Source organism: Vombatus ursinus, unplaced genomic scaffold, assembly GCF_900497805.2.
Source record: "Vombatus ursinus unplaced genomic scaffold, bare-nosed wombat genome assembly UNPS02014818.1, whole genome shotgun sequence".
In the NCBI taxonomy this organism is placed as follows: Eukaryota; Metazoa; Chordata; class Mammalia; order Diprotodontia; family Vombatidae; genus Vombatus; species Vombatus ursinus.
Genome location: NW_020954596.1, coordinates 22,188,233 through 22,205,886, shown reverse-complemented (window position 1 = coordinate 22,205,886; position 17,654 = coordinate 22,188,233). Strand labels below are relative to the sequence as shown.

At 35.5% G+C, this 17,654-nt stretch overlaps 1 protein-coding gene across 4 annotated transcripts in view; it reads left to right on the top strand.

The window, feature by feature from the left end:
- The window catches only part of RAB28 (RAB28, member RAS oncogene family), a 138,505-nt gene that overhangs the window by 10,012 nt on the left and 110,839 nt on the right, over positions 1-17,654 (top strand). For all 4 annotated transcript variants that reach the window (XM_027836392.1, XM_027836390.1, XM_027836393.1 and 1 more), the window contains exons 3-4: positions 314-402; positions 15,620-15,749. In XM_027836392.1, the coding sequence (XP_027692193.1) occupies positions 314-402; positions 15,620-15,749 (219 nt within the window). The remainder of the gene's footprint in view (positions 1-313; positions 403-15,619; positions 15,750-17,654) is intronic.

Genomic DNA, 17,654 nt, shown 5'->3' with positions numbered 1-17,654 from the left:
TCCCATTTATAATATTACATTTTTCAATAGGCATGAAGTTTGGTGTGATGTAAAGAATTTCTTAAAGAATTAAAATTTCCTCGATCTTCCCTCCCATTATTTTGAGAGGATTCGGCTTTATTGTATTGAGGCAAACCTACCATGACAGATTTACCACAGCACTTCAAATATCTGATCTTATGAGTCTCTAGACTAAGAGGAAAATTGGACTTAGTATTTACTGAAGTTATTTATTATTCTTTTGGATTTTGATCAATCCAAATGCTACTTGTCATTTAATTTTTGCTCAATTTTATATTTATTTTTGTTTCAGGAAACCTTAATGTTACTCTACAAGTTTGGGATATAGGAGGGCAAACTATAGGCGGCAAGATGTTGGATAAATATATCTATGGAGCACAGGTACAGTAAAATAGTGAAACTTAAAAACTCATTGTATGATAGTGAAAATTTTGCTTTTTAAAAAATTAAGTTATTCTTAAGAGCTCTATTTTGGTCAGAGAAGAATGAAATTTTATTAAGACATTTCATATAGATGTGTGTACAGATCTTTTCATTATGTATAGTAAAATGATGTTGAAAGTAGTTTGTTGGTGTTACATATTATTAGTACTTATGTATATATACTTTGTATAGCTTTCACATTATACTTGCTTTTATTTTAAGGCTGTTATAAGTAGTTGGGAAACTTAAATGTTTCTGGATTTTCATGAGTTATAATGAATATAATCTTCAAGAACATGTAGTCCTATTCCCCTCCACCTGCTGCCCCTCTCCACCCCACACCAACACAAACACACACACTCACTCTCTCTCTCTCTCTCTCAAACTCTAGTAGCTTTTTTTGCCTTCAGGATCAAATATACAGTCATCTGTTTGGCATTCAAAACCTTTCATAACGTAGCCCCCTGCTACCTATCCTATTTTCTTACAAACTTACTCCCTGAGATGTACTCTTTAATCCAGTGACACTGGCTGTCCTCCATGCTTGGAATCCATTCCAACTACTGATCTCCTTGGCTTCCTTAAGTCCCAACTAAAATCCCACCTTCTACAGGAAGCCTTCTCTAACCCCTCTCAATTCCAGTCCCTTCCCTTTTAGTTGTTTCCTAGCTCTCTTTGTATATATTTGTTTGTATATTGTTACCTCCATTAGACTGTAAGCTCCTTGAAGGCAGCGACTTGTGTTTTGCCTCTTTTTGTATCTTCTGTGCTTAGGACTGGACCTGGCATGTAGTAGCTTAATAAATGTTATTTGATTGATGAGAGGAAATAGGTAGAAGAGAGTAATTAAGAGGGATCCTATTGATTAAATTTAGAAAGTGAATAGAGTTGCAAGGAAAAACAAAAGGAAGCTTCCAGTGAGACTGCAAGCATTTAATCACGTACTTACTGTGGGCCTTGGATTCTGCTAAGCACTGGGGCAATAGAAAGAAAGGCTAAAAGAACTTATATTCTAATAGAGGAGACAATGTGTACATAAGTATGTATAATGCTATGATACCTTACTAAATATTGGCATATATATAAAAAACTAAAAATTTAGGTCTTGTATGAGATTATTCAACTAAGTTAAATGTATGTTAGGGTCATATGTGGTAAAGCTACATATATTAATATGTTAAGTTTAAATGTATGTTCAATCATTTAGCAAGCTTTTGTTGTGCTCAGCATGGGAGAGCAAAAAGAAAGGCAAAAACTATCTCTTGAGCTTACATTCTAGTGATGGAGACTACTTGTAAATAACTAGGTACATATTAAGAAGTATACAGAGCAGATGGTAACCTGAGAGGTGTTTAATCCTATACTAGAAATAATAAGAATCGTTATATTAATAACAAGAATGCTTTGCATTTTTACAGTGCATTACAGGGTACCACCTGCTTACATTTACCTGTTGTAAAGGAAGAAAAAATTATTTTTTAATAACTTCATTGTGCCAAAAGCTACCTTTCTGCCTTGTCTGGTTTGATACAGATAACATAAAAAAGTATGATAGTGAAGTTCTAAATTATTTAATTATAAAACTTTTCTTTTTTGCATTTAATCCCAAATTTGTGTGTTCATTGTATGCACTTTGAAAAATGGTGTCTCATGTATGTTTGGGCAAATTGCTGCCAATTTAAGTTCTTAAAAATGTGGCCAACTGTTGGGTTACAGTACTGTGTGCCTATTATGATAGTTTTATGTTGAATTTATCTTGAACACAAATGGTCTTTAGTAAAAAGTGATCTTTATTTTTTTATCAATTATTAAGTTATTTGAACATGCTTTTTCCTCTCCTTCCTTTTTTGCTTTCTTGAATTTCAATTTTCTTGAATTTCAGTTAGCCATATCTTTTTTAATTCATATAATGAATTGAATGATGACATTTCCTTGGGATCAAGGCTTTAATTAACAGTGATCTCCAATTAATTCTTTATTGAAGTTTGGTCTCTAAAGTAGGATGACAGTCCTAGATGCGACTATGAAGAACCTATGTGTAATAAACATACTTTTGTTACCTGACCTTGGAAGCAATTTGAATTTCCACATATTATTCATAAGTACAAATTAGGTCTAGCATATTGCTCTTCATAGACTGGGTACTTGTGAAATGCTGTTGCCTCTGTAAGATATAGAGAGATGAATTAAATCTGATATTAAATCCATGTCTTAATTTTAAAAACTATTTCCACCCTTTTGTTTTACAGAAGTTGTACTGAGCATCTGTGCATTAGTAATTTTAGTAATACTGTATTTAGACTTGAGTATAGTAATTCTTTTTCCCTTAGCATCTTTTATTCCATTATCTATTTGGAATTTCACTGAAAAATCATTTTGCCATTTTTCTTGAGTAGTTGAGTATAGAACACAGGATAATGTTCCCGTATAAAGGACTTACTTTTCTGAAAAACTTGCAAGCTAATCGAATGTATCATACATTGGTATATAGATATCACCTCATTATCACCATTATGAATTTCAGAATTGGAAAGGATCTCTTCAGTCATATATTCAGTGCATACCCTTCAAAAAGAATCCCTGTTATCGTATTTGTTGTTGTTGCTGTTCAGTTGTTTTTCAGTCATGTCTGACTCTTTGTGACCCATTTGAGGTTTTCTTGGCAAAGAGTGGTTTGCCAGCTCATTTTACAGTTGAGGAACTGAGGCCAATAGAGTTAAGTGACTTGCCCAGGTTCATACAGCTGGTAAATGTCTGAGATTATATTTGAACTCAGGAAGGTGAGTCTTCCTGACTGCACTGTATTTCCTGTGCCACCTACTTGAGATGATATAAGTCCAGTGCTTTTCAAACCTTAAAGAGCTGTAGAAATGGTAGTTATTATTATCGTTATCATCATTATTATTGTCTAGCAAGTGGTATTATATTTGTATTCCCGGCACCTAACACATAGTGAGTACTTAATAAATGCGTGTTAATTGATTGGTCATCCATGTTCTGTTTGAAGAACTACAGTGAGGGGGAATCCTCTAACTTTTGAAACAGCCCATTCTTGGTTAGCTTTAATAGTTAAGAAGTTTTTCCTGATACCAAACCAATACTTTTTATCATCATGAGTCCTTTGAAATTGTTTTGGATTATTGTATTGATCTGAGTAGCCAAGTCTTTCACAGTTGATCATCATTACAACATTGCTGTTACTATGCATAATGATTTCCTGGTTCTTCTTATTTCACTTTGCATCAGTTCAGATAGGTCTTGCCATGTTTTTCTGAAACCACCACTTTTGTCATTCTTATATTATAGTATTATTCCATCACAATCATATGCCACAACTTGTTTAGCCATTCCCCATCTGATGAGCATCCCCTTGATTTCTCATTCTTTGCTACCACAAAAAAGAGCTACTATAAATATTATTGTATATATAGGTCCTTTTCCTTCTTCTTTGATTTCTTTAGGACAGAGACCTAGTAGTGGCATTGCTGGGTCAAAGGGTATGCACAGCCTCTTGGGCACAGTTCCAAATTGTTCTCCAGAATGTCTGGACCTGTTTACTCCACTAGGTGTTCATTAGTGTACCCGTTTTTCCCTCATCCCCTCCAGCATTTGTCATTTCTGATAGGTATATGATAGTTGCTTCAATTTGCATTTCTCTAATCAATAGTGATTTAGAGTATTTTTTCTTATTACTATGGATAATTTTGATATCTTCTGACAATTGCCTGTTTATATCCCTTGACCATTTGTCAATTGGGGAATAGCTTTTATTTTTATAAAGTTGACTCAGTTTTATACTCAGTATATATTTGAGAAATGAAGACTTTTTTTTAAGGCAATTGGGGTTAAGTGACTTGCCCAGGGTCACACACACATAAGTGCCAACTCAGGTCCTCCTGACTTCCGGGCCAGTGCTCTATCCACTGCACCTCCTAGCTGCTCCAAAATGAAGACTTAATCAGAGAAACTTGTAAAGTTTTTTGATATTAGTATGGTACCTTTTATCAAAATGTAGTTTCCCTGATTATGTCTTTTAATTAGGTCTCTTTTTGCTTTTGCTTTATCTGAGATCATGATTGCTACTCCTGTCTTTTTTACTTCAGCTGAAGTATATTAGATTCTGCTTCAGCCCTTTAACTCTGTGTATGTTTTTCTATTTCAAGTGTCTCTTATAAACAACATATTGTTGGATTCTGGTTTCTAAGCCATTCTGTCTCCTTCCATTTTCTGGATGAGCTCATCGTATTTTCATTCACAGTTATGTATGCCAGTTACTGTGATTAGTGCTGGGGATACTAATGGAAAAGTGATACAAAGGAACTTTTGATTCTGCTGAGGTCACAAGGGTTGTACCATGATTATCTTAATTTTTGGATTCTGTCCTAAAAGGGTTTTCTTAAGCATGTGTTATACTGATGAGTTTATCTTCAATTCTTTGAAAATTATCATGCATTTCTTAGATATTGAAGAAATCACCTAAATCTAAGTATCAAGCGGAGAGTTAACCAGAATCTACAGTGAAATTGTTTCCCTTCTTGAGGTAGAAAGAGCACTAGATTTTTAATCAGAGGACCTGGGTTTTAGTTCCAGATTTGTCAGTTATTACTTGTGACTTTAGTAAGTTAGGCTTTCTGGGCTTCAGTTTCCTCATTTGTAAAATGAATAGGTTGGATTATATGTCTTCTAAGTTCCCTTCTAACTCTAAACACACAAATCCTTACAATGCTTTGTTTCCCCGTCTCCTCACCACTCTTTGCTCAGAGAAATTGAACTTTAGTAGTTTATTGAGCCGTTTCATTCAACTCAGATTGGATTAAACTAAAATAAATAAAAAAGATATATTCTGCTGAGAAATAGTGCTAAAAATTGGCATATTTACTGGTTAGATTTCCAAATTTTAAGTTAACTTAAAATTTTCTAAGAGTTTCGAGAAATATGTTATAGGCTATTTTTCCTAGTGGTTAGGAGCAAATACACAGCTCATAGTGTTTAGTGCTCTGTAACCTGTGGCTAACAGGCTAATAACAAACCTCAGTTGGGATGCTTCACTTTGGTAGCCCTTTCCATTTTGGCATCTAAGTGGTTTGCAAATACTGCCCAACTGAGCAGCCATAAAACTGTTGAAGTAGAGTCATTTGTAAAGTTGAACACAACTGCTATTGTGTGTTAGTACCCCACACAGATGCATCTGCTAGTTTATCACCAACAAAAGAATTTAGTATTTTTATAGTAGTTTAAGATCAAATCAATCCAAAAACTTAGTTGTTGGAGACTCACCTCTCTCTTTTTAATGAATATTTTTATGTAGTTGGGGTTTTGCCTCTGTATAAGTTATGCAATTAAAAAAATTTAACTTAAATATTAGCATTCTTTTTTCTAGGTGCCCTTTGTGATCCAAAGTATAATGCACACCAATAAATTAAAAATAAATTAAATATTGTATAAATTGCATATTTTAACTTGCATTTTTACATAAAACTAAGCTGAATTATTTGTGGATTATGGTTGGAAACTGTTCTTAACTTGCTGTTTTGGACAGAGAATTTTTTGCCATCAACAAGACTAAATATCTGTGAACACATAGTAATAAAATTTACATGTGAACACATCTAAGTAAATTATTGTTGTTAGAAATATGAAATACTTTGATTTAAATATGTTTTTTGGGAGTTAGTCCTAGCTTTGTTAATAACCAGCTGTAGTAACTTACCTAATTATTTAGCTTCCTTGTACCTTAGTTTCCTTTTTCTGTGCCTTATGATCTCTAAGTTATTTTCCAGTTCTTAAATTCTGTGAACCTGTACTCTCTCAGGTGGGTGGGAACAAAAGGAATGATGGTTTATCCTAGCTTGTCTCCTTTGAATGACAAAGCTTACTATTATTGGGAGGCAAGGTGGTGGGAAAACTGATGGACCTGGCTTTAAATCTTGGCTGTTATTCATTGTGTGATTTTGGGCAGATCACTTCTTTGGGCCTCAGTTTCTTCATCTGCAAAATGAGGGGGCTAAATTAACTGCTATGTAGGACTCCTAACTCTAAATACTGTGATATTCTTTTTGTTCACTTGATTTCTGTGACAGAGGTGTAGCTGGATTTTTTTGGTGGGGAAGTCAGCATAACCCCAGCAAGCAATAAATACTTGATAATGGAATCATTGGTTCATTCATCTGCAGTGCTAGGTGTTAGAGAGAATTGACATTTTTGATGTTTGTTTTAAGGGCTAAAAACCATTGGAACCTAAGTAAGTATCATCAGATGTTCAGTTTGAGTGTTAACAAAGTTTAATATTTTATTACAGTAAGTCTTAGGATAGAGATAGGACTGGACTTCTGATTTCACAGATGTAGGAAACTTCCAGGTAAAGAAACACTTTTCGAGTGCAGGTTAGCACCTTCTCTACAACTTAAGAGGCTTGAAGAATTCTAGAGCACTGAAAGTGATTTGCCTAGGGTCACACAGCCATTATGTATCATGAGTCATATATCAACTGGATTACTTTATGTTGTGGAGGCCATTTGTTTTTCAGTCAGCAGCATTATTCTCTTTGTGTTTGGAGGTATCAATATAAAATGAAGCATAGTATATGAATGAACAAATGCTTGGTCAGGTAGATGTCTGGATCTGTATGGAGAGATGGATTTCTCCTTCTTGTCTTATACTCTATCAAGTACGTAATGCTGCCACAGAAACATTGGTTGTTCAGATCAGTGGTTTTTCAGGTTACACCCTCAGGGTTTCAGGAAACATCTCCAGTCTGGACATTGTGATCATAATGGGCATATTTTATTTATTTTTCTTACCTCCAGGTCTTTCCTGACCAGTAGTTGATTTTGTAGTAGGCAAAAAAAATCAATGTAGAAGGGTTCCATTAACTCAGAGTATAGTGCATACTACATGCTTAGTAGTGGAATTGCTGGCTCAGAGAATATAGTTTACAAACTTTTTTCTTGCATACTTCCAGATTGTTTTCCAGAACAGTTGGACCAAATCATGTCATTTGGACCAAATACATTGGTGTCCCTGTCTTAACCATTACCCTTTAAACTCTATTTCTGCCTTTATCATCTTTGCAGATTTCAGTATGAGCGGAAATCTTGGAATTGTTTTTTAATTTCCTTTTCTTTTATTAGTGATTTGGAGTATTTTTTCATTAATGGCTTCTAATTCTTTTGAAAATTGTTCCTTTGCATTGATTACTTATCTATTAGAAAATCATTCTTGGCTTTGTGTATTTATGTCAATTTCCTATATGTATTGGATAACTTTTATCTGAAATATTTAATGCTAAGATTCCCCCACCACTCAATATTTGGTTACAGCCTAGGTTCATTGATTTAATTTATATATTAAAATTTAACATAATCAAAATTGTCTAGTTTATATTTTTTCGCTTTCTTTCTGTTATTTGGTTATCAAGTCTAGCCTTAAGTCCAGATCTGCAAAGCCATGTTCTTCCCTTCTCATCTAATTTTAAAGGGATATAAAATTTTATTTTTAGGTCATTCACCTTTTTTTGTGTTGCATTGCCCAAGATGTAACATACATTTATTTTTTTGCCAAATTGCTCTTTAGCTTTTCCAGCAGCTCTTGTAGAATAAGGAATCTCTTTTCTAGTTGTCTTCTGGGGTTTTTCATTAATTTGCCCATTAATCATTAAGCACTTATTAAGTGTCCTCATGGGCTAGGAACTGTGCTATGCTTAGGGGAAACCAAACAAAAAATTTGATAATCTTTGTCCACAAGGAGCTTATATCCTACTGGATGTGTAAGGATAGGGACAGTGTGTTGTTTACAAATAACTAAATGGAGGCGTTACAGCAAGGCAGCAGGGTACAGTAGAAGAAGCTGACTCTGGAGTCAGAGGACTTCGTTTCAAATCCCACTTTTGACATGAGGTACCTTTATGACCTTGGTCGAGTCCTTCCTGAGCCTCAGTTTCCTTATCTGTAAAATTGAAAGAGATGGGGTTGGACTAGAAACCTTCTGAGGTCCCTTCCAACTTTTGATCTATAAACCTATGGAATACAAAAGGATTGGGGTACATTGGGGGAATCAAGAAAAGCTTCTTGAATGAGGATGTTCTTGTGCCAATCTTTGAAGGGAACTAGAGGTTCCAAGAGGCAGTAATGAGTAGGTGAAGCGTTCCGGGCATGGGTGACAGCCTGTGCAAAGGAGGTGGGGGTTGGGAATGTCTGACGGTTGCGAACAGCAAGGAGACCCATGAGGCTGGAGCATAGACTACGTAAAAGGAGGGCGTGTGTAATCAACCAAAAAGTTAGGCTGGAGCTTGATTGTGAATTAATTACTCAGTCTACCAGCAAGTATTTATTAAGCTCCTATTATGTGTCAGGTCCTGTGCTAGACTGTGGGAATACAAAGTTAAAACCGAAATGATTCCTGCCCTCAAGGACTTTACATTCCATCAGGGGAGACTGTGGGGTGTGTGTGTGTGAGATATAAAATGTATCTATGTATGTATCATATACACATACACGTAGGTATACATACACACATGAAGTAAATGCAAGGTAATTTTTTTTTTGTCAAAGACTCTAACAATTGGGGGGTATCAAAAATGCTTTGTGGAGAAGGTGGTGCCTTAGTTGAGTTTTGAAAGAAACTAGGGATTCTAAGAAGTGGGAGTGAGGAGAGAGTTCATTCCAAGCTTGAGGCATGACTACTGCAAAAGCATGAAAATGGAAAAAGGGTACCATGTGTAAAGAAGAGAAGCACGGATAATCTGGCTGGATTACTGAGTGTGAGAAGTAGACTGATATACTATAAAGCTTGAAAGGTATACTGGAACCAGGTTATAAAGGTCTTTACATACCGAACAGGGGAGTATATTCGGGGAGTGTATAGTTGATCATTAAGACAGTAGGAAGTCCTTGGCATTTATTGAGTGGAGGAGTGACGTGGTCAGACTTACCTTTTAGGAAAATCACTTTTGCAGTTATGTGTGAGTGTGTGTATTTATATAACTTTTGCAATTATATGTATATGTCTCTGTATAAAGAATAGCAAGGAGAGAAAAGGTTTTCTTAAATGAGTAATACAAAGTAAACAATAGAATGGGAGAGACAAGATATCTCTTCAGGAAAATTAGAATATCAAAGGTACGTTTCATGCAGAATGGGCATGATAAAAGACAAAAATGGTAGGGAAGTGTAACTGAAACAGAAGAGATTAAGAATAGGTGGAAAGAATACACAAAAGAACTATACAAGAAAGAACTTAACATTACAGGTAATCACAGTGGTATGGTTCCTAATCTACAGCCAGACATTATGGAGAATGAAGTCAAGTGGACCTTAGGAAGCATTACTAACAGTGAATCTAGTAGAGGTATTGGAATTCCAGCTGAGCTATTTAAAATCCTAGAAGAAGATGGTCTTAAAGTGCTCCACTCAGTATGCCAGCAAATTTGCAAAACACAGCAGTGGCCACTGGATTGCAAAAGATCAGTTTACATCTCAAACCCAAAGAAGGGCAATGAATACCAAGGAATGTTCAAATTACTGAACAATTCTGCTCATTTCCTGCACCAGCGAGGTTATGCTTAAGATTCTGAAATATAGGTTTCGGTATGTTGAACCAAGACTTACCAGAAGAGTAGGCTGGTTTTTGAAAAAGCAGAGGAATTTGAGACTAAATTGCCAGCATTTGCTGAGAATGCAAGAGAGTTCCAGAAAAACATATACTTCTGCTTCATTGACTACATTAAAGCATTTGACTGGATCACAACAAAATGTGGCAAGTCCTCAAAGAGATGGGGGTACCAGATCATCTTGCTTGTCTCCTGAGGAACCTATGTGTGGGCCAAGAAGCAACAGTTAGAATCGTACATGGAACCACTCACAGGGCTGTATATTGTCACCTTATTTATTTAACTTATATGCAGAGTACATCATGCAAAATACCAGGCTAGAGGAATCAAAAGCTGGAAGTCAGGTTGCTGTGAGAAATACCAACAATCTCATATATGCAGATGATGCTGCTCTGGTGGCTGAAATGAAAGGGAATTAAGAAGTCTCTTGATGAGGGTGAAAGAAGAGAGTGTAAAAGCTGGCTTGAAGCTTAACATAAAAAAACCCAAGACTTGGCAACTGGTACCATCACTTTCTGGCAAGTAGAGGGAGAAGAAATGGAAGCAGTGGCAGATTTTATATTCTTGGCTCAAAGATCACTGTGGAGGGTAACTGCAGCCATGGAATTAAAAGAAGCTTGCTCCTTGGAAGAAAAGCTATGCAAATCTGGACAGCATACTAAAAAGTAGAGACATCACCTTGCCAGCAAAGGTCTGTATAGTCAAAGCTAGTTTTTCTAGTAGCAATATATGGCTGTAAGAGTTGGACTATAAGGAAAGCTGAGTGCCACAGAATCAGTGCTTTTGAATTGTGGTGCTATAGAATTTCGAGAGTCCCTTGGATAGCAAGGAGATCAAATCAGTCAGTCCTTAAAGTAATTAATTCAGGCTATTCACTGAAAGGTAATACTGAAGCTGAAACTTAAATACTTTGGTCACATAATGAAAGATGGGACTCATTGGAAAAAACCCTGATGTTGAGGAATATTAAAGGCAAAAGGAAAAGGGGATGGCAGAGGATGAGATGGATAAATAGTGTCATGGGAGCAACAAACATGAACTTGGACAGGCTTCACAGGTAGTGGAGCAAAGAAGGGTCTGGTGCACTATGATGTATGGGCTCACAAAGAGTTGGACATGACTGAACATCAACAGTATAACACAGTACATCTGTAATAGAATCCATAACACGTACAAACATACGTAAATGTGTATGTTTGTATTATGGATTGTGGAGATACAGGGAGACCAGTTAGGAAGCTGTTGTAATAGTTGAGGGGGGAAGTGAAAAGGATACTTGTGTTTTGAGTAGAGAGAAAGCTATAGATATATTGAGGAGGTAGAAATCAACGAGACTGGGCACTTGATTTCATGTGGGAGAGGCAAGTGAGGGAAAAGATGACTCCTAGGTTATGAACCTGAGTGACTGGAAGAATGGCAGTACCCTTGACAGAAATAGGAAAGTTAGGTCACGTGGTAAGCAAAGGAGAAAAGATAATGAACCCTATTTTGAATATGTTGATCTTGAGATATCTATAGTATATCCAGGCATGAATGTTAAAAAAGTAGTTGAAGATGAGGGCGGGATGTGTAGATGTAGAATTAATCTTCATAAAGAAAATAGTTGAACCTGTAGAAGCTGTTGAGCTCACTAGTAAAGAGAGTCTAGATCAGGGGTGGGGAACCTTCAGTCTCACCTCTGGTAGATAGATATATCCACATGTATAGGTTTACCCATTCATAGAGGGTAAACAGGTGATGATTCTGTCAGGAGATTGAGACTTTCTGGCCAAGTTGGCTACCAGAATAGAAGCAGACTCTTTAGCTTTTACATGCTAATTCAGCAAAAACCTTAAATTTACATGAGATTGGATAATTATCAAGAAATCTAGTGAGAAACTACAGTAAGTGATGTCTTTCAGTCCAGAATTTTCAAAATTCAGCTAGAAGTACACAGGCAGTAGAAAAGGAAGCCAGGGTAGGCAAACAAATAAGCAAACAGCCTCCCAGTGTGACCAGAGGTATGCAGTTCTATATATAGACTTAGCAAATGTAGAGATTTCTTCTAGGAAAGCCCCAGGGTGATGAGAAACCCACAGCAGTGACCTTGGAAGCCACCAGGAGGGGGGTAGTGACCATTGAAGGTCAGCAACACTTTGATTGGGATAGCCCAACAGCCTGAGCATCCCTCTGATATGCCAGAGAGGGCCCCAAAAATGCAGCAGTCTGATCTTCAGAGATCTGGAGGTGGCCTAACCCTAGGAGCTGGAAGTCTTTGTTGGAACCCAGGTGACAAAGAGTGAGACCAAGAAGAGCCTGATTCAAAAGTGCAGTGGTGGGAGGAGCTTGGCCCTGTTACCCAATGAAGAAACAGTTGTAGAATGAATAAAGGAGATCAATCAAATAAGACACTACTGTAAGAGATTATTATAGATCTAGAGATGCCCCAAAATAAATCTGAAATGCCTGTAAGCAGGGAATCAAAGGAAAAGATGGATTTTCTACAAGGACTATTTGAGTGCCCAGAAGAAATGTTGCAAGAGAGAAGAAAGGAAATCAAAACTTTGAAAGAAAGAATTGGAAAGAGAATAATAGCTTAGAAAGTGGTAAACCTTATCTGAGTAACTCTCTGAAAATTAGAATAGACAAGATAGAAATTAATGACTCTATGAGACAGCAAGAAATAGTATAACAAAATGAAAAGATTGAAAAAGTAGAAAAATATACATATATTTTATGTATATCTGTATATATATATATATATATAATATAAAGTTTCCAGTTTAAAACACTACTGAACTGGAAATTGAATCAATTAAGAATCAATGGAGTCCCTGAAAGCCATGATTTAAAAAACAATCCTGGATGCTATATTTCAAGAAATCAAATGAAAACTACCCAGAACGGTTTGAAGTAGGGGGCACCTATTGAAAGAAATCTCAGAAGGAAAAGGAAGGTCAGGATCAAAAAAGACCTGGCAGCTTCTAGTGAAAAAAGAGGAGATCTTAGAATATAATATTCCAAAAGGCAAAAGAGGGAGACTTACAAACAAGAATAATTTACTCTGCAAAGCTGACTGCAATCCTGTAGGGGGAAAAATAGATCTTTGATGGAATAGAGTGCCTTCAAACATTTCTCATGAAAAGATTAGAGCAGAGTAGGAACTTTTAAATGTAAGCATAAGAGTCTAGAGAAACCTAGAAAGGTAAAATTATTTGAGAAATCAGAAGGGGTATGATGATGTAGTGCTAGTACTCTCTTTGTGGAGAAGAAACAAGTGTCCTTGTAGAACCTTAATGTGTTCAGAGAATACTGATGGGGTTAAATAAAAAAAAATGGAGGACCTAGGAGTCTATTGTTTCTGTTTCTGAGATTTAAGAGTGGAAACAGAAGGTAGGATAAAACCAGGAGTATACTTGTATAGAAAGGAGGAAGAATGGAGTTGAACTTGTAGTTTCTCATAATAAGGATACTGGAGAAGAAAGAGTATAGAAACGTGGAGGAAGGAATGAGGGAATAGGTATTAGATGAACCTCACTCTTACCTAAATGGAGAAAGGAGGGTTCAACACATACATACACAAATAATTTGGTGTAGAAATACATAAGACTCAACAGGATTGAGGTTTATGAGTGGGGTTAGAAAGAGGGAGAAGGTGAAGATTAAAGATAGGGGTGATGATTATGACTTTCTCCTTTGGAGTTTAGCAGAAGGCAGATTGTCTAAATCTAAAGGTTAGATTTGGATGGGGGTGAGGGGATGGAACAAGAGAGTTTAGATATTCAGGCCTGGTTCAAGGGCAGTGTAAAGTTGAAGTAGTTTTAAGTAAAGGATCCAGATTTGAAGGTGTGAACTTGAGGCAAGAGTTGGAATGAAAAAGAAGTGAAAGAGTTGCCTGGCTTGGCAAGTAGGGGTAGAGTGATTGGAAATTGCTATGAGTAAGGAGGAGAGGTTTAGTAGTATGAATGAAACACAGGGAGAAATGGAAGGACAGTGGAAAAAGCGCTGGGTTTAGAGGCAGAGGATCTGGGTTTCAACTCCATCTATGATGATTATTACCTATGTTACCATAAAAATTCAACCAGATGGACTCTGAAATCCTTTCCAGCTCTATCTCTGATCCTCTGATCAGAGAAAGGAAATTGAAACAGATAAATGTATTATGGAATTAAAATGCTTATGGATGATGTTGAGATCAAAGGAATGAATATCTTTTTGTTTGATTGAGACAGAATGCATGTGCAAATCATAGGAGTTGAAGAGGTTGATGAACTGGGAAGAAGTCCCCAAGTTTATAAAACAGGACTTGGTGTGGAGAAGAAGGAAATTATTTTGAAAGCTAATATATTTTTTGAGGTTTTTATCACTGATCTTTATCATTGCGAGAGTGTGCCCATTATATGTTAGAGCATTCTACTTTGTGTATTGTTTTTTAAATAAAATGGAAGCCAGAAGTAGATTAAATAGCTGACTTAGTAAAGTAGTCCATTAAAAACAGGATAGATAAGTAAGGTGGAAATTCAGGGTATACTTGAATACCTAAAGTTAACAAAAGATAAACACAGTTAATAGAATTGGGAAGTGCTAATTAGACATGTATATCACAGAAAAAAACATGAGCCACTGAGGACCAGTTATGGAGTAGAGTCATCACTGGTAGGTATTTGACTACAAATTGAATGGGAGTCAGTAATATATCTATACACACATGCATAATGATGAGATATATTAAGGGATGTTGCAAGCAAGATCCAGCAAACTTGGAATTGTTTAGATATTTATTAGAGTAGTATATCTCTTCTTTGAAAGAGGATATAGAAAGACTGAAGATGGTTTTGGGAAGAAACAATAGAAATGACTAACGGGATGGAAAATAGGACTTTCTAGGAAAGATTAAGGAATTGAGCTTTTGTTTACTCTGGAAAAATAAAGACTTAAATTCACGTATATGTATGTGCGGTGTGTGTGTGTAGTATTTGCCATAAACAGAGGACCAGACAAAAATTGGCTTAAATGGCAAATAGAAAATTTAGTCACTGAAGTAGATTACTGAGGGAGGTTATGGACTGTTCATCCTTGGGAGATGTTTAAATACCATCAGCAGATAGTTATTTGTTGGGTAGTTTAGCTGTATGAAGTATATATTAATTTACTTCTTTGCATATTTATTTTACTCACTTTACTGTAGTTTATTAAACATTATTCTAGGAATCTTATTAAATGGATAATCTTTATGTACTTTTTGTAAAATCCATAGACTCCATATTTCAATATTTTGTCATACCTTTGTGATCTTGAGAAAGTTACTTAACATTCTTGGGTTTCGGTTTCCTCATCTGTAAAATGTGTTTGTTAGATAACATCAGAAATCATTATGTAGCTATAAATCTATGTTCTTGAAGTAATTAAAGATTATGCAATAGTAGGTGCTCATTTAACCTATATTCACTTTAAAGTCTGTTCTGGAACTTTTGTATGGTGACATCTGAGATCCTGTAGAAGTCATCTTGTTACGAATAACTTTAATATGTCTTGCTTATCTACTGACAGTTGATAGTTTATAAATATGCTATAACTCTTTTGCAACAGGGAGTTCTCTTGGTATATGACATTACAAATTACCAAAGCTTTGAGAATTTAGAAGACTGGTATAACATGGTGAAGAAAGTGAATGAAGAGTCAGAAACACAACCATTGGTGGCCTTGGTGGGCAATAAAAGTAAGTGATTATTTTATACTAACTAATGTATAGTAACATTTTCTTTACTTACAATAAAACCAATGGTTTTATTTATGAAAGAATAGTTAAGATACTTAGATTTTTAGAAATTTATAGAAATACAGCCTTCATAGAATTTCCAGATTGTGAGAACTGAAAATATTCCTTGATGTATACAGTTTTTTTGTTTTTAGAAACTGTTATGGTTGGTTGATCATATCATGACTACTTTAACCAATTCTGTTAAGGTAAATGCAGTACTGGCAGTGTTCACTTAGGCTTCCTGAGTTCTGAACATGGAGTATGGATTTTTAAGAGTAGCAACAGAGCTGCAGATTTTGTGACAACTTGATTGCTTGTATACTCTACCCCAGAGATTTTTTTGAAAGATGAGGCTCCTAAAGTGATTCTCTGCCTTAGGGAAAGAGGTAGTTATATTTTGAGGTCTGATACATAACTTTTTAATTTTTCATTATTTTCTTTGGTAAATTTTGGGGAATTTGTATTAAAATACTAGATCATTCTTCTGCATTCTTCTGCAAGTGGATTATTCTGGGTGCATGGGTAAGTGGTGATACACTGCATTGGAAGATGAAAATTGTGGCTGGATAATTTTTTGGAAATTATTTTCAAAGTTGAAATATGATATGTGGGAATTTGAAGCTGATTTCTCTTTTATATTCAGCAGTAGAGTTCTATCATATTCCATAACCTGAAACCTGAGAGGCTAGAGAAAGAGTTTAAGGGTAAAGACTGTAATATAGTTGTTCAGTGTTTAATATTCATAGGACAGTGGCCTGCTGCTTTCTATCTCACTTGAAGTTAGAACAAGAAGAAATTGTAGCATGAGGGAATTAAATTTAGGTGTAAAGAAATACTTAATACCAGTGAGAGTTGTTAAATATTTGAGTGTGCTACTAAGAGAATTATCTTCTCCAAAGGTCTTTTTAAAAAAGTAAGTTATTTGTTGTGGAATGGTTCAACTATAGTTCTTTCTGAAGATAGGACCCAAGTTTCTCCTGCGTTTATTTTTCAGTGAATTTAGATTGGTATAGATTTATTAAAATGGGGTAGGGCAAGATGGAGAGAATTTATTTTATTTCTAGTGTAAGAACTTACCATGATTCAGATAAAAATTTGATTATGCTTTCTAGAAAATAATTTTGCCCATCCTGACATGGTTTGATTTGGGTAGAAAATTTCATTGTTTTTATAAAGCTTTAACCAGCTTTCTTTGCATTATACAATACTATTTGCATTCTTCCTTCATCTGCTTTCTGTGGAACCTTGATTGAAATTGATTGCTAATTATTTTACTGCAATCCTTTTTGTTTTTATTTTTTTATTTTTATTTTTTTTGAGGCAGAGTTAAGTGACTTACCCAGGGTCACACAAGCTAGTAAGTATCTGTGAGGCCAGATTTAAATTCAGGTCATCCTGACTTTAGGGCTGGTGCTCTATCCACTCTTCTACCTAGCTGCCCCTACCTTTTAAAAATCAAAGTAAGTTTAGATGACTTTTTCTTCATCCTGTCATCATGCCACTTTCCACTTTAGGCCATCTTCTCTTAGTCCCAGACTCAGTTGTTATGTATGATTGAACTTGTATTGTAATAGAACCTTTTTCTGTAGTCTTTTGGGAAAATGTTCAGAGGGTGGAGACTGGGGAGAATTTTGTTTTAATTTTTCTCATAATCTAATCACCTTTTGGGTAAGGGATAAATATTCCCTCTTTCATGGTATATTGGCACAGTTATTTATATTTATATATATTATGTTGTATGTTTATGCTATGCTCTGAGGCATCTAAGCATTGGTCACTGTCAAAGGCAGGATAATCAGACTAGATGCACTGTTGGTCTGTTCTGGTGTTGCCATTCCCAGGTTTTAAAAACAAATATTTATG